General features: G+C 41.7%; 1 protein-coding gene across 7 annotated transcripts in view; it reads right to left on the bottom strand.

Annotated features, from left to right (window-relative positions):
* Nucleotides 1–27,970, bottom strand: part of LOC126458259 (poly [ADP-ribose] polymerase tankyrase-1-like) — a 99,784-nt gene that overhangs the window by 27,736 nt on the left and 44,078 nt on the right. For 6 of the 7 annotated variants that reach the window (XM_050095179.1, XM_050095180.1, XM_050095181.1 and 3 more), the window contains exon 4: nucleotides 8,398–8,707. The exons of the other annotated variant lie outside the window; for it this stretch is intronic. In XM_050095179.1, the coding sequence (XP_049951136.1) occupies nucleotides 8,398–8,707 (310 nt within the window). The remainder of the gene's footprint in view (nucleotides 1–8,397; nucleotides 8,708–27,970) is intronic. 7 annotated transcript variants of the gene reach the window in all.

The raw sequence follows: 27,970 nt of genomic DNA, 5'->3' as shown, positions 1-27,970 counted from the left end.
GCTTCTCTTACTTCACTGTATTTTTTGGGCTTATCTGAATTAGTTAATTTTTTTTCATCTGATTCTTTCTTTTACAGAATTTTAATCAGAAGCAAGCAGAAGACGAAAATATTTAATCTGAAGCCTGTGAGTTTTTATTGTAATATTTATAGTAAAGAATATCCTCGACATATTAGTAGTATTTTTACTATTCCCAACAAGAACATTTAAGTAGCATTAGATAAAAGACGGAAATATTTAACAAGCAATTTGTTCTGTTGTAATTTCCATATTAAAGAGCTCAATTTTAAGTTTTTACTCTTCGCAACAAGAACATTCAACAGCTAACACGTCAATATTATTAAACTAGGTAATGATGATCTCATAAGGGCCTACCTAAATTTTAGCATGCACTACAGTGACATTTGCAGCCACCGAGCACTGTCACTCCTTGTGAACAGGGAAACAGCCCGGCCGGAGCAGCGGCACAGCGGGCCTTGTAATTAACTACAAGTGGGACTTCAAACTACGGCTCACGACCACCAACAAACTGTGACTGCGATAGCCCCTGGAAGATTATTCTGATCACATTGAAAACTTACAAAATATTCAAATCATCAAAAATAATAATGTGTCTTTTAATTTACCAACCAATTGGTAAAGATAAGGGCTGAAATTCGTAACAAAATTGAACATTTTAACTTTAACTCAGTATTGCTTAACAGGGAACAGTGCCTAACATTTGAATTATGGGACAGTCGTTTTTATACAGACATCTTGAAATTGTTTGCAGTTCCATTACACTCCGAAAAAAATTATTTTTTAACATTGAAAGTATTAACTGCGAAATCTACTGCAAATTTTATCTTAGTAATTTAGACCAATGTTGAGGATGTTTTAAAGTGTGAAAAGCTTTGTTTAGTTGAGAATGAAACAGACATTTCATTTATCGCTAGGTCTTAATTCAATAAATCAGCCAAAAGGTGAGGTTCGAGATTTCAATGGTATTTTTGGCTAAAGCTAAATGGACTCCTAATTCCTATAGCCACTGATTTTGTTGTCACTCTTCGGAAGGCGAGTTATTTCTTCCAGACAACGTCAGTTATTGCTGGCAGTTTAACTTTTTCAAAGGTGCGCCAGCGTTTTGCAGTGTAGGCCTAATACTGTAAATATTTTCACCTGGAAATGACGAAGACTGAATGCGTAAGCTATAATAATCATCAGCTGACATGAATGGCTTCAAAATTTGACACATCCAAGCAGTGAGTACAAAAATCTGTTGGTAAATGATGCAATGTGCTAGTAACAGTTTAAAACCATCATCATTTTCAGCTGCCTTGGCACGAGAGCAGCGAAATATAATTGTTTCTATATACGTATTTTCATCATTTAATACTATTATATTGAATTTTATTTTTTTAAATAGTGTTTCCAATCTCACGAGATCCGAGCCGCTACTGTGTGTACTCCGGAGCGCCAATGCTTTCCTGTTTGGAATGGTCTGCTTTATAGTATGTATAGAGCATTTCCTATGATTTAAGAAGTCAAAAGTAGTTAAGTTGTAGCAGAAATGGCACCCTAACAATAACTATGCCATTACATACCATAATTATGAGTGCTACTGTCTATTACTATTAATTACTCATTCAAAACTTAAATATATGCGGATGCGGACAAGGAACTTGCAGATGCAGATTAATTGCTGCGGATGCGGTTGCGGATTGCACTTTTCTTATCCGCGCAGACCTCTACCTATAAACATACCAATACCTTTGTTCTCCAGCTGACAATATCCTACCCAGTTCACCTATAAACAGATTTTTCACGCCATCTCCTCCTCTGGAAACAGTAAACATGTTAACCAGCTGCCAAGCAGCATTCCATTAATCACCTAAATCACTCTAGCCTGTCTATTGTTGTGTCCTGAGATGAACGAACCACCTACCCAACCTACAGAGTATCCTTGTCCATCCCTATTCCAATCATACACCCAATGGCTAATTCTCCTGTGAATGTCCCAAGTGCAAGACTTGTCTCACTTACCCATCCACCTGTCTTCTCCTACTACTGCAGTCCAGTAACTGGCATTCGCTACTCAATAAAAGGCAGGACCATGTGTGGAAGCAACCACATTATATTTCAACTATGACGCAATTACTGTGCAGGATTCTATGTCAGCTATTTTACAGGGTTCTATGTCAGCTATTTTATCTTGAAACTCTTTCACTGGTCCATGTTTGCGTAGAAACAACAATATGTGATTGTGGATCTACTATGACACAAATCACTTTTGTTTTTAATTTATTTATTGCCAAAGTAGTTTCAGCAACAATATTGCCATCGTCAGTGGGTCCTATGATTCTAAAACACACAAAAATAGCATAATTGTAAATGTTACAAAACATTATTACATGTGTACTGTTTGGTTATAAATACTGTGTTCTGTCAATAGTTTCACAATACCTTATTTACTTTAAACTTTCCTTCTCATCCCGTGCGGTAAGTCTCCAATGACCCGCGCTTCTGGGTGAATTTCCCAAAATCTACCCCTTTTCCTAGACCTCTCCAGTCCTTGTCCTTCACCCTTCTTCCTTCCCCTTCAGCCCACTGGCTCCAAAAGCTTCACAAGCACAACAATCTTTTAATGTGTGTGTTCTGCCGCTGCTTGGTGAGAAGATTTTTTTATCCATCCAGTTAAATAATTTTATCAATAAATGATTGTTTTCCTTATTTACTTTAAGCCATACCATGGTTTTTACATTTGCATTTAAGTGTGGAAAAATTTATGTTAATGTGGATGATACAGCATTAGTAGTGTCCTGCTTGACTTAGTCGAGTCGTTGACATATCGGGGCATAATGTTGCAAAGCGATATGAAACAGAACAAGCATGTGAGAATTGTGGTAGAGAAGGCAAGTGGTCGACTTCAGGTTATTGTGAGGATTTTAGTAAAGTGTGGTTCATATGTAAAGGAGGTCACATATAGAACACTAGGGTGACCTATTCTCGAGTACTGCTCAAGTGTTTGGGACCCGTACCAGATAGGATTAAACAAAGTCATCAGAGGCGGGCTGCTAGACTTGTTACTGGTATATTCGAACAACACTTAGGTGTGAAGGAGATGCTTTGGGAACTCAAATGGGAATCCCTGGAGGGGAGATGTCCTTTTCAAGGAGCACTACCGGGAAAATTTATGGAACTGGCATTTGAAGCTGACTGCTGAATGATTCTACAGCAGCCAACATACACTGAGTATACAAAGATAATATTAAAGAAATTAGGGTTAATATGGAGGCATACAGACAGCTGTTTTTCCCTTGTTCTATTTGCGAGTGGAACAGGAAAGAAAATGACTAATAGTGGTACAGGGTACCCACTGACACAAGCCGTATGCTGGTTTTGGGAACTCAAATGGGAATCCCTGGAGGCAGATATAAATTCTTTGTGTATTAATTCCAGTGGCTGTCCGATAGAACAGACGTCACATATACAGGGTGTCCCATTTATCTTGACCACCTTAAACAACTGTTTGTCCAGATGCAAATTACAAAATGTTTCAAGCAGATGTTCTTTAGCCATCAGGGGGACATCAATCAGCACGATGCCTTTGTTGTAGCTTTGTTTTTTACAAGTGGTATGACTTTTTTTAATGGCACCCTGTATTTTTTATTTGGTAATTCATTTCCTCTCCTAAAGACCTATTCAAAAATGTATCACAGAATACCATTCACTGAAACACAATGTTATTAATTACATAACACAACACTAACATTGACACTCCCAGCGCTTAGTGCAGGTACTCGGGATAATGGAACACATCTACATGCTGATGTTAACAGAGGACAAATGTAAACATAAGTAGAATGCACACCCGTCATTCCGTCAACCATCGTCAGTTGAAGAGTTGTGTGAGTAGAATGTACACCAACGAAGAGAAGGTAGAAACGCTACTCAGCTATGGGGAATGTAAGTTAGAAGAACAGTAATTGCAATACTGTTTGCTTATGCAGGGGTACATTTAGTACAGTAGTTTAGTCCTTTTAAATACTGTTGTGTAGAGTAGGCATACAGTAAAGGCAGTCCTTCATACAAAATACATCGACACAACGTTTCTTTTATTGTTGTTGTTGAAGGTAGGCGAAATGCTACGCAGGCAGCGGAACTGTACAGAAAGCGATATCCTGACAAGAACCCACCTTTCCGACAGGTGTTTTCTCGCCTTGTAGCGACGCTTCAGGAAACGGGAAGTTTCAACCCACGAGAACGCAGTCGTCGTAGCACTCGCACAGATGAAGCTGCCAAAGTTACTGTTCCCGCTTCCATTGCTATGAATCCATATGTGAGCACACAACAGCTTGAACACAAGATTGGCATTCCTTAAACCAGTGTACATTGTATCCTTACATGTCGCATGTTCCATCCTTACCATGTACACCTACATCAAGAATTGCATGGGAATGATTTCCAGAATCATGTACAAGTCTGTCAGTGGGCACAGCAGCAAATCCTCGCCAACCCAAACTACTTCTCTAATGTTCTATTTACTGATGAATGTGCCTTCTCAAACAAAGGACAGGTAAATACAAGAAACATGCATTACTGGTCCAGTGACAACCCATGATGGCTTAAGACAGGTGGAACATCAGCGTCAATGGAGAGTTAACATCTGGTGTGGGATGCTCGGTACTACAATTATTGGCCCTTATTTTATCAAAGGTAGTCTAAACGGCATAGCGTATGCCAACTTACTCTGACGAATTCTTCCTCCTCTTCTGGATGAAGTGCCGCTAAGAGCCGGAATGCTTATGTGGTATCAACATGATGGATGTCCAGCACATAATGCCTTGCGTGCACGTCTTGTTCTGAACCGAAGGTATCCTGCCAGATAGACTAGTCAAGGAGGAACAGATACTTGGCCTGCTAGGTCTCCTGATTTAAATCCTCTGGACTTTCTTCTTAGGGGGTTCCTTAAAGATTTTGTCTATCACAATATTCCAACAACTCCAGAGAACATGCAGGAACGTATCATGCTTGCTTGTAATTCTCTTCAGCAGACAACACTGGAAGCTGTAAATAATTCTTTCTTTCAATGAGTGCACCAGTGTATTGGTGTCCAGGGTCACCACTTTGAGCACCTTTGAATGTTCTATTCCTGGGCAATGGTACAGGAGAGTCAAAGTCAATTTTGTGTTATGTTTTTACTTTGTTTTCATTTGTTTTCTGACAACTCCAGCGAATGGACGAGTTTGTGATCCCGGGCTCAAAGTCAATGTTGTGTTATGTAATAAATAATGTTGTGTTATGTAATAAATAATGTTGTGTTTCAGTGAATGGTACACTGTGATACATTTTTGAAAAGGTCTTTAGGAGAGGAAATGAATTACCGAATAAAAAGTACAGGGTGCCATTTAAAAAAAGTCATACTGCTGTTCATATCTTTGTAAAAGAGCTGCAATGAAGGCAATCATGCTGATTGATGTCTCCCTGACAGCTAAAGAACATTTGCTTGAAACATTTAGTAATCTGCATCTGGAGAAATAGTTATTTAGGGTGGTCATGATAAATGGGACACCCTGTATATTTTACGTTAGCTCTGAAACTTGTTTTCGTACCTGTTGCAGTTTTCTGTTATTGGGTAAATGATCAATAATTTTTGTTTCAGCATACTGAACTCCTCCATGAGGCACTGACAGCTTCAATAATGACTAATAAAGATCATTTTTTCCTGTAGTGCTTTAGAAATGAATATCACTATTCTTCTCAAATTGTGATGGATTACGGTGTTGCACACACTGTGGCATGTACACATGAACTGACTTGGTTGGGAAGTGTGTCATATGGTAGTTGTATCCTCTCTTAAGGCAAACTGTCCCTCAGCAGTTGTAAGGGGTTATTGATATCCTTGTTACTGGCACTCGGATGAAGATGATATCCAAGCTGGTCCCACTCATGTTCTATCTAGGACAGATATGGGAACCTCACTGGCTATGGGAATGCCTCATGCAGTCAGTTCATACACACATGAGCCATCTGTGGAGGAGTATAGTCCTATTGAAAAATAGTGCCACAATACTGTTGCAAGAGAGGTAACATGAGGACACAGGATGACCAAGACATATTGTTGTGCCATCACAGTTCCTTCTGTTACTACCAGCTGTGATCTTAAGTCATATCTTATGCCCCCCACCCAGCATGACCCAGCAGTACCATCAATGTGCCTTTCCAAAACAGTGGAAGAATGGGACCTCTCCCCTCTCCCCAGGTCATCTCCAGACTCGCTGATGATGGCCATCCAGAGTAGTGTAGAACCGCAATTTATTGCTGAACAAAATGCGGCACCATTTGCCAGCAGTCCACATTTCCCATTGACGGCACCACTCCAAAGGCAACCAATTGTGTTGTGTTGTTAATGGCAACCTATACACAGGACAGTAATTCCTTAGTCCAGCTGGTGCTAGTCTCTGACCAATGGAGAAGGATGACAAAGAATTTTGCAGTGAGTCCATTACTTGTTCTCGGGTGGTATGCACAGATGTGAAGGTCTTATGGCGTGTTTGGTGCAGAATATGGCAATTCTCTCTTGTGGTGGTAAGACATGGTCAACCAGAACCTTGACAATGAGTCATGTTACCATGCAGTCCAACATCAAGTCTCTGTCACATCTGAATACCCCACAAATCTGGAGATTACAGCATTTGACCAGTTGGCCAAATGGAGACCCACAATGAGGCCCTGGTCAAACTGTGTCAGATGCTGTCAACGCTGTCTCAGTCGAGTAAAAAGTGTCTCCATGTCTGATGATGCTCTCGCCCCTTATATATCCTACCAGGCCTAGTAATAACACTAAATATTAACAGTACTAATGCACTCTGCTGACCTTTCTGCCTGTCAAAGAAAATTGCAACACTAATAATTTTCACATCTTCTGCTGGATCGCATGTGTACAAAGTTACATTCACATTCAACCACGTTTTCTGGATACTCCACTCTTTTGTCAAGTAGTGTAGCTTTATTGTTGTTAAGCTAATTGCCTTTAAGATATCTTCACTTGTGAATGGGTTGATCTGGAACAATTTTTCCAGTCTGATGTTGGTATCTCACAAATATATCTTTGGAAGAATTCAACAGGCTCTTGTTGTTATGGAAATTTGCCTGCCACACACTTTTGTTTGATATAAGGAATGTAAGGATGTCTTTTAAGTGTTTGACATTATGCATTACAGCTGGTGGCACTGTCATGATGAAGAATGATGTAACATTTCTCATTGGTTTCTTCCTTATTTCATGGATAACTTGCAGTAAACAAATTATTGTATACCATTCAGCAGTAATTGTTCTTCGACCCTCTAGACAAATGGTCACAGTATGTCCAGTTAACCAAAAAAACAAGCAAATCTTTTCTTGGAAGTGCTTCCCTAAGTAACCATTTATTTTGTTTTCAATCTTGGAATACCCAAAGACTTGACTGCAGCTTAATTTCTAGTTTGTATGAGTGTGTCCAAGTCTTTTTTGGTCCTTGTATTATGCTGTAAACCAATTACACATTTCTACAATCGAATTTTTGAAGCATTTTTAGACTTGAATTGACATAAGCCTGTTTAAGAGTTTCAGATATACTGTGCAAAACACGTCAGGAACATGCTTTTCACAGCTAAATGTCTGGGCAAAACTGCATGAGCTGCTGTCTTCAGTATGACTAAGAACACCTTGATCTCATGGTACGATGTTCGGTAATACTTTTTGCTCATGCTGCATACAGCACCTACATTTTATTTTGGAACAGCCAGTGTTGATAAACACTGTAATTTGTTCCTGACAGAAGGACAACCATGACGTAATTTTCCACACCAACTGTTGATAATCTTTCCTGAAAGTGTTTGACTAGCAAAAGTTGAACAAAAGCATTCAAGTCACTGGTGAAAAAATTCACATTCATTCACATTTTCAATTCTTTATATCTTGTTTCTTTCAATGCTCCCTGTAAACCAACTAGTTGGTCAATTCATGAACTGCATTTTTTAACAATAATGAATGACAAATTTTGTAAAAATACTAACATTACACTTCAATAGCACCATCTAGTGGTAGTTCTTAAAAACTTTTCAAAAAATCACCACTCATTTTACAGAGCCACGCTTGGTAAGACAAGAAATGAAATTCTCAGCAGAACTGATAAGGAAATGAGTATTTGGAAAATATTAACTATAAGAAGGTGCAGGATATTTGTTAAAATACCAGTGGAAAGCTTTCATAGTACTAGAAGGATCTGTAGAGTGCAAAAATTGTGGGGGAAGAAAGAGACTGGAATGGATGCAATGAATATCTAAGGATGAAGGCATAAGGGAGGTACGCACAAGGAAGGATGTCTTGGTGGGCCACATCAAATCAGGCAAGAGACTTATGACAAAAAACTCTGACCTGATATCTGGACTGACTGCCACTGCAGCAGCAGCAGCAGCAGCTGCTGCTGAGACAAGACTGCAGATTTCAACAGCGACCTCTGTGTGGTTCCGTAGGGCCGCTTTCCAGCCATCAGTCCCCATCACCTGTGGGGCATGTCGCATGATTAACTGAACAGCCGCACTCCTGAGTGTGAGGTGGCAGTTCATAACAGCCACAACGGCTACTGTTGCAGCTGTTTCCACAGACAGTCCCTCCATAAGCACCCGCTCACACTGCTCCGTGAGCTCTGGTAGGGAAAACCTCTCGGCAGCAGCGAGCATCTCCCCTGATGATAGATACAGCAACAATGTATTAAGTTATTAATATATGATGATATCGAAATTTATACTGCACTGACATTGGCATGCACACATTAATTTATACTGCTGATATATCAATGATATCAACATGTTCTATTTATACAGGGTGTTAAAACATATGTTATTTTGAGAAGTGGTAGAACTCATCAAAACAAGGAAAGCAAACACATTAAAATTACTCTGGTAAAAGCATACCTCTTTATGAACACTTGCCCATAGGAATGGCTGAAAAATGTTCAATTGTGAATGTGAGCACAGTTCTTGCATTGACAACTGGTCAACATGGCCAACAGAGCATTTTGACATCTTTTTGTGATACAGAACTGTAGGCACCAATTATTCTGACCTTTAAGTCACGTTGTTGTTTGGTCTTAATTCTGGAGGTGTACAGAGATGCCACACAACCAGAGTTTGCAACAGCTGATACCACAACTACCGTGGACATTCATCCGTAGTAGGAACATCACTGTGCACAATCTAATCGTGCTGCCTGTGAGAAACATGCTCCCTGAATAGTGTCACTAGGAAAAGAGAAGTATGCTTAAATAATCATTCACAAGCAGATGTTGTCAGCTGCCAAGCAGAAGTTGTCAGCTGCAGTATGAGCAGAAGTTGTCAGCTGCAAGCTGGAAGTCTGTCCAAGTCTTCAAATCATTGAATGTGGCCAATAGATAGACTGTGGTTGTCTTCAATGAAAACAGAGCAGTGAATAGAATTATTGTGAATGAACAGAGACTGCCTGCCTCAAGATGTAAGTAAGTACTGTTAGTCTGAAATGCTCTTTGAATAGAACATCAGGAGAAAAGATTAGTTTTCTTCTGGCATTAGTTCACAGAACATTATTTAGCTTGTGTTTGTGGAACTGCAGACGATGAAGGACAGATAAGCTAAACCTGCATTCTACAATTGCTGTAATACAATTGCTGTAATCGGCATTATGGAAGCTGGGAAGCTGAGTAATATACAGGTTGAGTCACCTAACGTTAACACTGGAAACACCTCCCAAACAGTAACGAACACTGAATTACCAATTCCACAGACCAAAAGTGAGGTGAAAGGCTGGTGGAACTGGTTAATACCAACCATTGAGAAATGCGCTGAAGTATGATTTTCAACACATACTTATGTTTTTTTTTTTTTTTTTTTTTTTTTTTTTTTTTTTTTTTTTTTTTTTTTTTTTTTTTTTTTTGGAAATGGGGTTGTTTCTTGTACAATCTTACCTCAGCAAGGAAATACTACCTGTTAACTGACAAAAAAGGCTAAATGGTTAAACTATTTGTCATTTCGACTCTTAAGGAACTGTTCAATTTAAAAGAAAAAAGGATTTTACGGTTGTCAGTTTTGTTGAATCAGTTACTGGCAGATACTTGATAAGAATTAACTGACATCTTTGTGATTGCCCATTTCTTACAACTAGAAGAATATTTTCATTTTGGCATTCAGTTTTAAAATGTGTTAAGACTTGCTTATTTGTGTATCAGCAAGGAACTGTTCGATTGTAAAAGGTTTTAAAGCTTCCTGTTCTGTGGAGTCAGGAAGTCAAGAGGATTATTTAACATACTAGTAGTCAATATACTGATACTATTTCTTAAAACAGAAATAATTTTTTTAGTTTTTGGTATTCTATTTTACGAGGGTTTAAAGGATATTATATTTATTAGTCAAACAATTGAAAATCCAGGAAGGAATGTAACAATATTATTAAGAGGATAGTTGCTACTCACTACATAGTGGAGATGCTGAGTCACAAAGAAGCACAACAAAAAGACTGAAAGAAAGTGAGCTTTCGGCCAACAAAGGCCTTCGTCGAAAATAGACCCCCCCCCCCCCCCCACACACACACACACACACACACACACAAACGTAACTCACACACACAACCACAGTCTCTGGCAGAGGAAGCCAGGCTGTGTCTGTGACTGTGGTCATGTGTGTGCAAGTTGTGTTTGCGTCTGCCTGTGTGTGTGTGTGTGTGTGTGTGTGTGTGTGTGCGTGTGCGTGTGTGTGTGTGTGTGTGTGTGTTTTGTCTATTTTCGACGAAGGCCTTGTTGGCTGAAGGCTCACTTTCCAACAGTCTTATTGTCGTATTTATATGTGTTGGTCAAATTAAAATTATTTATCAAAATAAATTGGTCAGTGGTTAGTAGCATGTTTTTACCTGCAACACCAATGAAAAACTCCAGTGTTACCACTTGAGCCATGCTGGGATAACTGCCTTACACACAGCTCAATAAGACTAATCTTTTCAGTATTGTGAAAGAGATGTAGTAAGGTGGCCCTCTTAAGTATTTTATAATTAGCAGTTTATTACACTGTTATATAGACAATTATTTGCAACAATCCAAAGTATGAACATCTGTTTTGTTCCTTGAGGAAAGAATAATTTATTGAATAGAACAGGGTGTAATTCAACCACAGAACCAGGGAAGCCTTTACACCATTAAATTGGTATGCTCTTTCCCTTGTCATTTCCATATTTGAACACCTTTTCTTTAGAAGGAGCATGCAGTAGGCTAACCACAGTAGATAAAATCACTGTAGTGTGCACCTCCACCCTTGGCTTTTTGGAATACATTCTCTCTGTGTGAGGAATGTGACTGACAGACAGCAGTGGACAGAGTAGTTAAAGGGCAGTGTGTGAGTAAAGCTCATGTAACAGTGCATTCTACAAGAATTCAGTCTTTGTGCTTAAATATGGGGCAATTTATGGAGGAAGGTGAACATTAGCACCTCTTGCAGTACCAAGTCAGCTCATATAAATGCAAGATATTTCCAGGAAAAATGTATTGCTGCGAGAACTGCACCTTAGTTACATCAGGAATGGTAACAAGAGGCAGACAATATGGCATGCTTTGTCTATCTGTATGAGATGATGCTTTGAAAAAACATTTGCATGATACTCTCAACTGTGTTGCTGTTAAAAGGCAAGCTACTGACCTCATATTTTTTAACTAGTATTGTTACTCAATACACAGCAAGTAGTTTCTAGTCTTTTACAAGTACACTACCTTAATTTCTGCTTAAATTCTACTGAGATACTATTTGTTAAACAAAAACAGATTTCTGTTAATGTAAAGTTTTGTGTCTTAAACATTCATCAGGAAGTGATGAGGTACAAACTTCATGGTTCACATTGCTACAGTACTTGGCTAATTTGACTTATAATTCTTGAGACAAGAGTAAATTCGAGCATGTAATACTGTTTAACTTCATTTTTCCACAATCCAATCACATAAATGTTCCCCTGTCGAAAATCTTCTGCAGTGCAGGAATAATGTCAGTGAGGTTCTGGAAGGTACTGGCAGGAATGTGGGGGGGGCATGCTGACTCCAGAGCTGTGGCCAACTCCACTAGGTTTCTCAGCATGGCACAAACAGCTCGATTCTTGATTGGGTTTAAATCTGAAGAGTTTGGTAGCCAGGGGAAACCCACCCTGGTACTCTTTGAAACATGCACGTACACAGTGAACAGCGTGACATCAGTGTGACTACACAAACTTGGGGCTTGGGGGGGGGGGGGGGGGGTTATTTTCAGGTAAGTATTACAAATTTCTGCGCATATATTTATTTCTTTGTCATATATAATAAATAAACAAATTAGTAAGTAATGGTCCTCACCTCCAAGGAAGCATAACTTTATAGCTTAAAAAAGTGTAAAGTGTTATGTACACCTACAGTTTAGAGAAAAAACAATACCATAATAGAAGGTTTATAATGAAGTGGTTAAAATAGATGGTAAAGGGCCACTCAAAACAAAACAAAAAAATTATTAAACTGATTGAAATCAATTTAAAATTTAGGAGGCTTATACAACATAACAGAATTTTATGACAAAGAATGATACACTTTAAATATTATTTGCAATTAAAAGTAATGTGTAGTTACGAAACACATACAGTTTTTAATGTTTCATTTATGCAGGTCCCAATGAATTCTTGAAACATTTGGGTCCCAACTTTAAACACATAAAATATCTATTTAGAAATTAAATACGGGAATTTTTATTTTTTAAATTTTTCAGATAATTTTACTATTTAAGAAACAAATACATTATCACAATGCAATTATCTAATATTTTAAAGCCTTTATTTGTTTTTCATTTCCAATGCTTCTTTTATAGCACTTTCTAAAAATTTCCAAACACTGTTTCCGGCACTTTCACTTTCATATCTTATTTCCATTTTTCTAAAATGCTCTGTTCCTTTGCATGCTGTTCTTCTTAGAACTGTTACAATGTTTTACATACTTTGATTGTGCATTCCTTGTGCTGTGAATAAAGGGCTCGAGAATGTTCAAGTTGTCAATGCTGCCTGTATCATATCTTTGCTTGCATGTAACAACTACTTTCTCCCTCATGTTTTCAAGGAGACAGTCACCATTAACAGTACAGTTCCTTTCAATGTTAGCATTCCTTTGGGAAAGCTTGCAAACTAATTTCACAAGACCATAAAATTTAGGTATTTATCACTAAGTACATCCACCAGAAATGATCAACTCTTTTTTCAGAAGAAACTGTATTCTTCATAAGAGTTGTTAAAATGTGGTAGAGAAATTTTCGTTATATGCTGCAGTTCCACTTAGGTGATAACATTCTGTGAGGATACAAAGCAGATTATTGTGACATGATGTTGCCAAACTGATGTTGGACACAATCAAACCTGGGTCAAGACACATAATGACAAGTGTCAGTGGGTAGGTTAAGACTGACCTGTTATTATGTTTGATGACAAATGTTTGAAGACTCATCCTACATTCTGGTGAAACTTAAGAATCTCAATAGTTCTTACAACCGAACCGGTTTTCTTTGATTCTTTACGAGTATCAACACCTAGAATTATGTTTTTTGCAGAAAAAAGATTTTTTCGTCTTTGGTACCAACTAGCTTGATTGGTGTGCTTCTCTCTAGTATCTTTGGCTTCATAAAATGTTGTAATGCTGTCTTTACTGTCAATACAGGTGCTGTGTGAAGGAATGGGGTCAACGGAGCATCTATCTAGAATTCTGCAGGCTAATGAATTTAAAAAAAGCAAGTATTGGACACAGTAATTGATCATGAATAAACATACTTCTTACTAATATGAAACTTTCACTCTTTGGTTCGTTCTTATCTTTCTTCACACCCTCAATGAATTTCTTGTTGTTTGGTGTTACAGCTGTGGCGACTATCGACTCTACGAGTGAGATGTCTCCGCCATAGCAGGCTCTCTGACCCATGTGGACTTATTGTGCGCCGCCATATTGCTTGCCTTTCTGTTGTGTGCTGCCGACTGTATAAGACATTGTAAATATTCTCACATAATAAAGTTGTATTAATGCATGTTGGTGTGTTATTTAATGATCGCTGCCACTCCGCACATCAGGAATAACCACATTGGTGACCCCGATCTGTTTTACTTCAATTCGCGAGTGCTATTAACAGTGATTTGTATTGTGCTACGAACAATGTTTCAACAACCGTTCAGTCCCTGTGATGCGACTTCTCAGACGCAGTTTTTCAAAGCGGAAAATGAATCCATTCCGGAAATCACGCCACAGTTTCAGTGTCAAAGTGAACTCCGCTGTCAATCGGATTTTTACCTACGTGGCCCCGAGATAAACTCAACGGTTCCCACTTGGTCGCCGCAGCACGTTCCCGCACCTACGGCTGCCTCACGACCGTCAGACTGCATTCTGCTTATCGACGCCCCAGCACCTGCCGTTCCTGCTCATCTGCTGCACCCACACATGACGCCTGCTCCACAGCCGCAGACTATGCAACTTTCCACGGACAGCTTACAACCGCTCAGGTATGATGCAGCCGCGTCTCCCGGGCCGCGTGCCATCCCGGCTCCTGTTCGTCTTCTGCACGTTTTCCCGACGGTTTCGTCCGTCCCTGCCGCGTTGGTATCAACCGCACCTGCTACATTCCCGAACCCATTGTTAACAGCGCCGGCATGCGTACCGGCCGCCCCACCCGCGCCGGTCCACAATGTTTTATCAACTTCCGCGCTGGGTTCTTTCGCTTGGCAAACACCGGTCACGTGCTCACCAGTCCGAACTGCACCTGTTTCCACGGTACTGGAGAGTCTTCTGCACCCAACCGTGCCCCCACCAGTCGGGGCCCCAGCAACTGTACCTGCCTACACTATGCAACCGAACTCACATGTCAAGACTGAACTCTCTTCTTGCACTCCTGCTGCTTGTAAATCGTGTGGTTTTGTCCCTAATAACCGGATTAGTACAGCTACTATGTGCCAGTCTCCTGGTGCCTACAATGCAGATTTGGCACCACTCTACACTACTGCACCGTCTGCACCTCCAAGTAGTGTATTCGCTGCACCGACCGTTCCTCAGTACCTTGCACCTAGCAGATTCCCAAAACTGCCAGCTCTACAAACGGAGAACCCTAAGACATGGTTTGCATTAGTGGATAATATGTTGGACATTCACGGCGTGCTAGACGACGGAGCCCAATTTGTGTGCCTTCTTAGTCACTTGCACGATCACACGATCTTATTAGTGACCTGCTGCTTTCGCCTCCCATGCAGAATCAGTACGAATTTGCTAAAGCTTGTATCATTGAACGCGTATCCCGTCCCCCTGCTGAGTCGATCCAACGCATCATCCATGAGGAACACATCGACGACCGTACCCCATCACAGCTGTGGCGCCACTTACGCGCCCCTTGTGGACACAGACTTTCTACCAGACGTCGCACTTTGGACAATTTGGATGCTTAAACTTCCTTCTGAGCTACAACTGCAGTTATTTCCCCATGTCTCTGAGCCCCTCGAAGCACGCCTGCGCATCGCCGACCGTGCCTATAGCATCATTCAACACCGGTACGTCCAGCATTCGAGTCCGGCATCCGCCGACCCCACACATTATGCAGTAACAGAAGCCAAGCCTGGCCGCGGCAGGACACGCGCCACGCTGTCAGCGCAAGCAACGGCCCTGCCACCCCGTGGTCGCCCGACTGCACCACCTACTTTTACGTTGCCGCCCCAAAGGTCACCGGAGACGGCCGAGCGAGCACCTGAGTACACTCCGGCCACGCAGCTGGCCGCCTCACCGCCCAGCCATGCTCCTGTACCGCAAGCTGGCTCTCCTTATTGCTGGTTCCACGCTAAATTTGGTGATGCGGCTCGCAACTGCAAGCCCCCTTGCACTTTCCCAAACACTTATGGCGGGCATGTCTAGGCGCCACGTCCCGCCACACTGCCTCACGGCGCCTACCGAAATCTCGTCCGAGGCCTGCTGCACTGCCTTCCGCTTCGCGCCTCTTCGTTGAGGACACCAACACCGAACTTTGTTTTCTAGTGGACACGGGAGCCGACATTAGTGTTATCCCACCCTCCCTTGCCCCTAACATACATCCCTTATGTGCACCGCCACTCATAGCTGCTAACAATTCCCCGATTCCGGTGCTAGGTTCCTCACATCTCCTGCTTAAATTTGCCCCAGATCAGGTTTTCCCCTGGACATTTTATGTTGCGGAAGTTGATGCACCTGTACTGGGCCTCGATTTTCTTCATCACTATGCCCTCTCCCCTAATCTGCAAGCCAGCTGTCTGACTCACGTCTCCGGTTCGAGTGTTCCTGGTGCGTCACAACATTCCCCCCCTCAGCCCGAAGTTCCTACTGACTGTTCACACTCTGCCCTTTCAGAGTGTATGTCACTTGCTGCAAACCTTTCTTCTGCTCTCTCAGCTTTCTTGCGCAAGCGTTCAGACGTCGATGCATTGCGCACTCAGAATGTCGACCTGCGTGTTCGCATCGACGAAGTCCATGCACAACTGTTGCAGACACAAGAGCAGCTTCTACAACTCTGCACATCCACTCTTGCAATCATGGACAAGCCTCCGCAGCCTGGTCATTGTGCCGCAGCTGTGATCCCATTAACGGTTCGGCCAGCCTCTGCCCCTGCCCCTACCCACCCTGCCCCTACCGCCCCTGCCCCTACCCCCTCTGCTTCTCCCACATTTTTGCGTGCAATTGCCAATGGCATGTGCCACAGAATAAACACAACTGAAGGACCCCCTGTGCGGCATAAGGCGCGCCGCCTAAACACGCAGAAACTTCGCCGCGCTAAAGACATTGTTAAAGATCTTTTGGATTCCAACATTCTCCGTCAATCTGATAGTAACTGGTCATCACCAATCCATCTCGTGCCGAAGAAGGACGGTACTTTCCGCCTCTGTGGTGACTACCGTGCTCTTAACGCACGCACTACCATTGATAACTACCCTATCCTCCACATTCAAGATTTCATCCAGATGTTGCATGGTTCCCAGATCTCGATTGTAGCAAAGCATATCATCAGATTCCCATGTTCCCCGACGACATCCCCAAGACAGCCATAATCACTCCATTTGGCCTCTTTGAGTACTGTTCCATGCCATATGGTCTCAAAAACGCCGCACAGACATGGCAACGCTTCATCGACGCTCTGTTGTTTGACCTCCCTTTCGCCTATGCCTACTTAGAAGATATTCTGATTTTCTCTCCCTCACCTGAGGAACACACTCTCCATCTTTCCAGAGTGCTTGCACTGCTCGCTGCTAATGGAGTGGAGATCAACCACGAGAAGTCTCAGCTTAGCAGTCCTGAGGTCACCTTCTTAGGTCACACAGTCACGGCCAAGGGTGTCTGCCCTACCTCCTCTCGGGTTGAATTCATACTTAGCCTCCCTTCCCCCAGAGGACTTCGTTGAACTTTGCCGTTTTCTAGGCATGGTGAACTTCTACAGGCGCCACCTGCATCATGCTGCGTCTATCCAGATCCCTCTGACCGACGCTCTGGTGGGTAAGGATACTAAAGGCAAACACAAACTCGTTTGGACACTGGAGATGGCCGATTCATTCAAAAATCTCAAAACCGCCCTCTCTAAAGCTGTCACACTCGCTCACCCCGCTCCAGACGCACCAATTTCTATTACAGCTGATGCGAGCGACACTGCAATTGGTGCGGTCCTTCAGCAACATGTATTGGATACCCCCAACCCCTCCATTTCTTCTCCAAGAAATTAACGAAATCCCAGTCCAAATGGTCCGCTTTCGACCGTGAACTCCTCGCCCTGTATGAGGCGGTCAAATATTTCAGAGCCGATGTCGAGGGTCGCCCATTCACGATTTATACAGATCACAGACCCTTGGCAGATGCAATCCGTAACCCCTCACGCGATCTCCCCCCACGATGCTTCCGCCATATGGATTTCATATCCCAATATTCCACTGATGCACAATATATCCGAGGCACTGACAATGTAGTCGCTGACTACCTGTCTCGCGTCAACATGATCACTACCCCACTTGACCTTACCGACCTGGCCCGCCGGCAAACCGAAGACACCGATATTTGTGCCTTGCAACAAGACACAACCTCTTCCCTCAAACTGAATAACGTGCATTCCCCGGCACCACAGAACTAGTCTGGTGCGATGTTTCCACTGGTAGCCCCTGCCCTCTCGTACCCGCAGCTCTCCACCACTCTGTTTTTATGCATTCCACAACCTAGCTCACCCAGGCATCAAAGCGTCCTCCAGATTGGTCACGGAAAGGTACGTCTGGCCCGGTGTTAAACATGATTGTAGGATGCGGGCTCGCACCTGCATACCATGTCAGAGAGCTAAAGTGGGCTGCCACGCACTTTCCTCCGCCAGGCACTTTCGGCATACCTAAAGGACGTCTGCGACATGCCCATATAGATATTGTAGGTCGCCTCCCTCCTTCCAAGGGCTTTCGATATATCCTGTCCGTTATTGATAGGGTCAGTAGATGGGTCGAGGCAGTCCCTTTGGAAGATATTTCGGCTGAGTCTGTGGCTCGGGCCTTCATTGCTACTTGGATTTCCCGATTCGAAAGCCCTACCTCACTGACAACCGACCAAGGTAGGCAGTTTGAATCACAGCTGTTCGCCTCCCTCTGTTCGTACTGTGGCGTCGCAAAGTTTCACACAACTGCTTATCACCCCTTATCACCCCCAGACCAATGGACTTGTGGAGTACTGGCACCGCACACTTAAAGCTACACTTATGTGCCATGGTGGCCAGTGGTCTGAATCTCTCCCCTGGGTTTTGCTAGGCCTCCACACTGCATACAAAGAGGACTTGCAAGCCTCCCTCGCCCAGATCCTTTACGGGGATCCTCTGGTTTTACCAGCCGAATTCGTCGAGGATACGCCACTACCAAGCTCTTCCGAGCTTCCAACACTCGTCGAGAGCGTCCGAGGGCACATCGCGCTCATCAAACCTCCCTTGCCATCTGCCCACTGTAGGCCTCGTGTGTTTGTGCATAAGGAACTGGCCACATGTGAATTTATGATGTTACGTGACGACACAGTACGGACAACCCTGCAGTCTCCCTACACTGGTCCGTTTAAAGTCCTGTCCCGAGGCCCTTCCACATTGTCGATACTTAACAACGGCAAACCAGTAACTGTTTCACTCCACCGGGTGAAACCTGTGTGGACCTTGCAGGAGCACTCAGCAAGTGACCCTTCTTCCCAGGAACCCCATCATGATTTGGACGGGCCCACCACCCCTCCACCCTTCCTCCCCCCTTGCAGCCTACATCACGGGCCGGACGACCCATGGTTCCACCCCGTTGGCACAGGGATTATGTCCTAGCTTCAGTCGAGCTTGCTACACCTACCCCCAAGTGTTGTGCACGTGATTTCACCCATGGACAAGTGCTTTTGTGACCATCAAGTGTCCCACCCCCACCGGGCTGGCACAGGACTTGGCGCACCACCGTGCTCCGCACTGCAAGGGGGGGGGGGGCTCTGTGGCGACTATCAACTCTACGAGTGAGATATCTCCGTCATAGCAGGCTCTCTGACCCATGTGGACTTATTGTACGCCGCCATATTGCTTGCCTTTCTGTTGTGTGCTGCCGACTGTATAAGACGTTGTAAATATTCTCGCATAATAAAGTTGTATTAATGCATGTTGGTGTGTTATTTAATGATCGCCGCCGCTCTGCACATCAGGAATAACCACACAGCAATTGCTCTTTGAGAAACTGAGGAATTTTCCAGCAATATGATACAACAAAAAATTTTTTGAAAACATAATGGAACCTGAATACTGTGTAATTAGTGTTATCGGATGGTTCCTCTGAAAGGGCACGGCCGACTTCCTTCCCCATCCTTCCCTAATCCGATGAGACCGATGACCACGCTGTCTGGTCTCCTTCCCCAAAACCAACCAACCAATTAGTGTTATCCTGGCTGGGACATTCTTGAGTAAATGTTACAAGCCTCAAAAATAATGTGATGTCCACATGTGTTCCCTTGATTGCATCTTTGAAAGCATAATGCATGTAATGAAGTCCACAGCTACCAATATCTAGCAGTTTCAACTCTGCTGAATGTGCTTTATATTCTTTCAGCAACAGCCAATTCACACTAGGCTGTCCATCAAAATCTGGAGACTCTTACCTTTTGGTATGTCTTTTGTCACGTCAGTGAACATAAAAGGTCTGTAGCTTTAGACCTATGAAGAAAAGAGGAAGTAAGGTATCATGTTGTTATCTCTCTTTTATCTTCATTCCAAACTCTTGTATTTACATCCATTTATGTGCATCTTTCAACTTTCTTCAGAGATTCATCAAAACCAAGAAGACTATAACTCGCTTTCATCAGCAACCTAAGGAACTATTGATTAAAATAATATACAGTCCTTAACATAAGAACTTGAATTATCTTATCTCACTTAACTTGTACCTTGTTAGCTGCACCACTGTCTGTACACGTTCTTGAGATTGCAGCAGCATCCTTTTCAGGTTCCCAAAGTGACTTTTGCGTCATTACTGTTGCAACACACCACAGAAGTTCTACTGTTATTACATTTTTAAACACAAGTTCTTCAAAACTGTGTGAACAATTTGGTGTTAAAAATAATACAGATACTTCTGATTTTGAAGAAGATGGTACTGGAGTGTGTGGCTTAGAGGTGGTGGGCGACAGGGTAGCAGCTGAGTTGTTTTGGCTGAAAAAACATCTCAAGTTGAGATGACGTTTTCTTACATGAAGCACATTGTGTATGCTTTCTCCCATTCATGTGGCTAAAAACACCTGACACCCCATATTACTTAAAGATATTACACTATGGAAGTAAATGCCATAAGCTAAAGTGGGTTCACCTGGCACAGGCTCAATGCAGTCCTTTAAATTTTGGTGACACTTCCAAATACCTTTGTAATAGTTTTGAAATTACACACTGCAGCACTATTAATCTTTAAATGGAGAACAAAATACTTACACCACTTTAAAACACACACACACCCACACACACACACACACACACACACACACACACACACACACATACACACACACACACACACACACGAGTGCCGGTAGAAATACAGTGCTCCTATTCATTGTCATGTCTAAGTCATGCACACACAGCTATTGGAAACATATTTCTGTTGGGAACATGTTTCCTGTGGTGTTTCGTAGCTTGTTTCTAGCTTTTTTTCTGCTCTCTGTCTCCGTCCAAACTGGTGGCAAACATTTCTCACAGTGTACTCACATTGTCTGTAAAGCTATATGGAATATAATTTTCGTGTTGATGAGGAAACTATAACAATATGTGGCGCTGCACTATTAATAACTGCACTATTAATCACAAAGGAGTATCTCAGACACCAATCTCAGAAAGGCATTTTCGAAGAGAGTTATATGATTCCCTGTAAAAAGAAAGTTTTTATTTAATTCTCAGCTATGTTCAAAAAGTGGTAGTTAAATACTGTACATATATCTGACTTTCCAGTAACAGAAACCTTTTTTACCACATACTGACTTTATATCCTCAACCTTACGCTGCTGACCAGAGACTTCCTGCACAACTTACCATATTATTTTAATTTTATTCTGTGAATTAGCTGTTCTATTTGCATATCACATAATCTTTGCCTTCCTAACACCATTTTTAAGCACCTTGCAGTACTGTTTGTAATGGGCTACTGTAAATCAATTGTGGCTGCTTCCAAAATTTTGATATAATCCCCACTTTGTTCTACATGATATCCTTATCCCAACAGTCAACCACCTGGGCAGCCTTTTATTGCTGATAACCTGTTTTGAACATTCTAATGGAAAGCAACTTTCAAAGAGTATGAGAAATGCGTTAATGAAAGCATTATATTTGTCATCTACATTATCAGCACTACAAACAACCTGCAACTCTTGTTCCTTAACAATGTTTAAAAAACTCTCTATTGCTGATGGATTAACTTTTCCATGTAGTTTGTAATTATGCATAACATTTGTTTGAGTACAAAAACTTTTTAGTGTTAAAATTTGTCCATCATCATCTCAAAGGCCATTCCCCGTTTTACCAACAGAATGCCCATCTAGTAATGAAGAATGAATAAAAATATTGTCTATGGTTGTGCTATTGTTCCCCTGCACCCTGGTTGGAAAAAATATAGTCTGCATCAAATCATATGAATTTAGGAGATCTTCCAACATTTTTTTTCTTGCGCAATCACATACAAAATTAATATTGAAGTCACCACAGACAACACCTCTACTTCTGAGTCACAGCCCAAATCCTTTAGAGACATGGAGATCTGAAGCTTTTGTACCTGATATTCTATGCTACAGGAAGACAATACTCACATGTTGTTGTGACTTCAGTTTCCCCTGAGAGCCTACTTTTTACAGCTCGCAACATCATCACTCAAATAAGACATACACTGTTGGAAGTCATTATAAAATCGCCTTTTTTTTTTTTTAAAATGACCTTAAAGAACACTGAACCTAAGCACAACTCACTTGTCCGCCTAAAAACTTCTGTAGCTCTCTCAGCACAGAAAAAGCAACCTTCAGTAGGAAAAATACAAAACTAAGGAAAAGATGTCTCAGTTTTAAAGACAAGGCAGTCCCTGGGGGTAGGTGGCATTCTGCAGCCTGAAGTTGATGGCCAGTCCTTCCTTAATCCTCCTACATGGGTAGCATGGTCTAGGCATAAGAGGCTCACTCAATGCTGAGTGGCTTTCCCCATGAGGACTAGTGTTTTCCAACACCCATCGCAGAGAAACTTCTATGAGGCCTGGCAAAAAACTGCACCTCACAGAAACACTATATGCAGTAACAGGAAAATGCCAATGAAAATACCTACAAGAAGTTTTTTTTGGCAGCCATTTTTGCAGCAGCAGCTGTAAATAAATTGCAGTAGTTTGCAAGAAAAACACCTTCTGTATGCTGCATAGCATTTCTTTTTTTTAATTTTACTTTTGCACCCAGACACGTTTTGCCTTTATTATAAGGCATCTTCCATGGATATCGTCAACTATTACAAGATTTTTTCAATTTAACTCACAGGTTATATACTTAAAACAGTTCATGGAAGTTTTTACAATAAAATGGATAGGTACTTACACATTACCATGTGATTCATTATTTTTAAACCAAGCGGTATTCTCTCACGTGAAAAACTGGTTGAAACCTTGCAGTTTCTCTTGTTGTCAATCTGCTTCCGAAACATTGTCAATCTGCTTCCAAAACATAGAACTGTAACTGTCGTTTATTGTGTTGAGTGTGTCATAAGTCTAGTTTTGCTTTCAATTGTTTTTTGTCTGTATATGTGTTGATGTAAATTTGTGCATCTATTCTTCTTCTTCTTCCTCTTCATTTTTATCATCATCATTTTTCTACAAATTATATACTTAGGAGAGGAATTGGATTTGTAATCCTCTATTGGAATATGTGTCTATTACATCATCAGTCAGTGTAAAGAGTGAGTGGTTAGTTATATTCATTTGGTCATTTAGTAGTAGATTCTTTTGTCTCTTTGTTTTTGTAGATATCATAGTTTTCTTGTAACTGAACAACAACAACAATGCAAAGAATACATGAAAACAAGAAAGAAGATTCAAGATGGCACACAGAGAATACAAACACAACATCACACATAAAATAACAAACATCTTCAAAAGACAAGACATAAGCATATTATTCAGTCAGACAGTTCAGTCAAAAAGTACGAGGGCGGTTCAGAAAGTAACCTCCGATTGGCCACAGAGCGGGTTGTGGGGGGAGTAGCGACGCCATCTGTGCGTTCACGCACTCAACAGGTCAGTCGGCATCAAGCCGTGGTCGAGTGAACGTCGTACCTGCGCTAGTTTAGTTTTTGTGGCAGTTTGAAATGTGTGCTGCAATAGAAAACCCCGCCAAATGCGAAGTGCGTGCTGTCATAAGGTTTTTTACAGCCAAAGGATATTCTGCAGCAGCTATTCATCGTGAGCTTTGTGCCGTGTACGGACCAAGAGTTATGAGTGAAGGAGTTGTCCGTGAATGGGTACGTTTATTTAAAAGTGGACGAGAAAACGTTCATGATGAAGAGAGGAGTGGTAGACCATCATTGGTGACTGACCAACTCGTTCAGACAGTTGATGCAAAAGTTCGTGAAAATCGACGTTTCTCAATGTCGGAGTTGTCTACTGGTTTTCCACAGATTTCTAAGACTCTCTTGTACGAGATAATGACAGCAAGATTGGGTTACCGTAAGTTCTGTGCACGATGGGTGCCCAAAATTCTTACCGACCACCACAAAACTCAAAGAATGGCCTCTGCATTAGACTTTCTGTCACGTTATGAGGACGAAGGAGAACCATTGTTAAACAGAATCATGACCGGTGACGAAACCTGGATTAAGTACGTGAACCCTGAGACAAAAGAACAATCAAAGATGTGGGCACATTCAAATTCGCCTACCAAACCAAGAAAAGCCTCGCAAGATTTTTCTGCCAGAAAACTGATGGCAACGGTGTTTTGGGATGCCAAAGGGGTGTTGTTGGTTGAATTCATGGAACGTGGTACGACCATTAATCAAGACGTGTACTGTGAAACAATAAAAAAGTTACAATGGGCTATACAGAACAAACGCCGTGGTATGCTGACTTCCGGTATCGTTTTTTTTGCACGATAACGCCTGTCCTCACTCTGCTCGCAGAACAACGGCCCTTCTTGAGTCCTTCAAGTGGGATGTTATCAACCATCCACCTTACAGCCCAGACCTGGCGCCAAGTGATTATCACCTCTTCATGCATTTGAAGAAATGGCTCGGGTCACAGCGGTTTGATGACGACGAAGAGCTCAAAGATGCGGTCATAGGCTGGCTCCAGGCACAAGCGGGTGATTTTTATGCAGAAGGAATTTCAAAGCTTGTGAAGAGATACGATAAGTGCCTCAATCGCTATGGAGACTATGTAGAAAAATAGTGCAGAGATGTAGTTGTAAGATGTATATATTAAAATATTTTTATTTAACTTGGTGTATTTTTTTAAATCAACCGGAGGTTACTTTCTGAACGGCCCTCGTACATTCCAAAACTGATAAAAGACACAGACATCTACTAGAAAGTAGGAAAACACCAATAAGAATGCAACACATGACGGAAGGTATGCAGTGGAAATGAACGAACATTCAAACTCACAATACAAGTAACATATTAGAGCATGCAAATAAGGGACAAGCCATTTAACTTTGGCAGAACATTTAAAAGGAAATGAATCACAAGCCTATTACAAGAGATAAAGACACGAAAGAAAAATAAATAAATAATGAAAGACGCCTCCTCACTTTACAAGGAGATTCCACATATACAAAACAATCTATTACAAGAGATAAAGACACGAAAGAAAAATAAATAAATAATGAAAGACGCCTCCTCACTTTACAAGGAGATTCCACATATACAAAACAAAAGACAAACAAAAGCTTCTACTAAATGGCCAAGTAAATATAACTAACCACTCACTGTTTATGCTGACTGATCATATAATAGACAGATATACCAACAGATCACAAATTCCATTCCTCCCATAAGTGCATGGCTGCGCGGAGTGGCCGTGCGGTTTGAGGCGTCATGTCAAAGACTGTGCGGTCCCTCCTGCTGGAGGTTCGAGTCCTCCCTCTGGCATGGGTGTGTGTGTGTGTGTGTGTGTGTGTGTGTGTGTGTGTGTGTGTGTTTTGTTCTTGGCATAGGTTAGTTTAAATTGTGTGTAAGTCTAGCAACCAATGACCTAAGCAGTTTGGTCCCTTAGGAATTAACACACATTTGAACTTAAGTGTATGACTGGTGGAAAAGAAGAAGAAGAACACGCACACAAGCGAGAGCTGCCCCCCCCCCCCCCCTCCCCCGCCACACACTTACAGCAACACACATACAGTCAACCAAACACCAATTCAAAGCAAAAAACTGTGAAAACTGGCAATGCTTATGACATGTTAGACACAGTAAGTGGCAGTTTGGATCTGTTGAAATAGTCAAGTTGGTCGACAACCCTCCAAACCCTCTAGGGTGCAGAAGTTGTCTGTTCTCTGGGGCCAAGGGGGTGTTTCATGGTGTATTTCAGAAGCTGGAAGAATGTAATAATTCATGATCAGCCATGTTGTTTTTTGCAGAATGGAAAACAAAGAGCTTCTGAAAGTGTGCTTCCATGCAAGGGCGTGAATTTATGGTTGAACCATTCCAGTTTTCAACATGAATGTCACTGTTTAGCACATGTGCAGATGCTGAATAAATACAGACTTCAAATTAGGCACTGGGGGCAAATAGCTAGTTGGAAGGTGGTGTTTAGTGAAAGAGACAGACTTGGCAAAGTTTTTGCTGAAGCCAATGGCTTATGTTCATTTCCGTTGAAATATGTGTGTGTTGTTTCTGTTTGACTTTAACCCTACTGATGTTGAAGAATGTTCTTGTCTTCTCCTTTTCTGTTGTGGAAATCATCAGGGAAATTGCTAGTACCCAGTTGGAAGCAGTGTGTGACTTGTTAATTGTGTGAATATTACACTCCAGAGGTCGCATCTCTCAATCGTTTGAAGGTAGTTGGATTCTTACAGGGCTTTGAGTATTGACATTGAAGTGGTGAACAGTTTAACCTGTCTTGCACGTCAAAGCACCACTGGCAACCCTTATTTTGTTCAATTTTATGGCTGTAGCAGTGTAAATAATTCATTCAAACTTACTTAAAAATATTTCTGATTAATCAGCAGAGCAGCATGTCACATAGTTTTTCAAGCACGGCATGTCCCTAAGTATGTGCTACAATGACTTTGGTTGACTCCACAGAAAATCTGAGGCACGGACAAAAGGAGAGAATCAAAACTTTCGTGTAAATCAACAATGATAGACCTCTCAGGAACAAATAGAAATAGGAACTGTTTTCCGTTCCAAAACCAATAACTTTTCTCAAATAAAAAATCTTCTTTTGATATACACAAAAAGCTCGATACATCAAAAATATTATGAAAAGGATAGATTGCTATTCACCATTGATTCACAGACAGGCACAATGAAAAGACTGCTCTGCATTTAAGTTTTCGGCCAAAAGGTCTTATTCTGAAGCAAAACAGATACACACAATCACAGCTCACATGCACATAATCACTGTCTCCGGCCACTGTGACCAGTCAGTACACTGCAGCCCTACTTGTTTCCACCAGTTTCTGCATGCTCTCACAAGCACAGCCCTACCCTGTTGTCCCACCTGCTCCCACCCAATGCTGCCTCCTAACCGCCACCATCCATGCCAGACTGCCACGCTCATCAGGCACCGTTGCAGTCCACAGTCCGGCCACAGCGGCCTGGAGACAGTAATCATGCTTGTGCGAGTTGTGCTTGTGTGAATGTGTACATTTTTCCTAGTTCAGAAGCCCTTTTGGCTGACAGCTTAAATTTACAGCAGTCTTTTCATTGTACTGTTTGAGACTCAGTGTCTCCTCAACATAGTGAGTAGCAATCTATCCTGGACTTTCATTGTTACATCATATACACTGATTAAAAAAAAAAAAGTCAAAAATACAGATTCTGAAAAATTGACACATTGAAAAGTGTTTTATCAGAAAGTCTATGCTGAAAACTGATCTTACAAATAAAAACTATTGAAAATTTATATGCAGAGTAGTCGATTCTGAATATAAGATATTGCTTTGAAAAACTTTTCCACAACTGCATTCAATAACAATTATTCGTGACGATGGAGGGAGGGGGGGTTGACTTCTTGTTGTATGCTCTATTCTATTATGACTGTAACAAGTGTTTTCCTTTTTTTAATATCAAAAGATGACAGTCTCAATTATTGATACTAGTCATCAGAAATAAATAGTACTGAACGTAGTGTTGGCTATTAAAAGGTTCTTCAAAGCAAATACAGATCACTCCTTCCCATCCCTAATTATGAGAAATTTCAATATAAGACACCTGATCAGCTGGAACATTATGACCACCAACCTACTAGT

This window comes from Schistocerca serialis, chromosome 2 (genome assembly GCF_023864345.2).
Source record: "Schistocerca serialis cubense isolate TAMUIC-IGC-003099 chromosome 2, iqSchSeri2.2, whole genome shotgun sequence".
Classification (NCBI taxonomy): domain Eukaryota; kingdom Metazoa; phylum Arthropoda; class Insecta; order Orthoptera; family Acrididae; genus Schistocerca; species Schistocerca serialis.
This window is presented reverse-complemented; position numbering and strand designations above follow the sequence as displayed.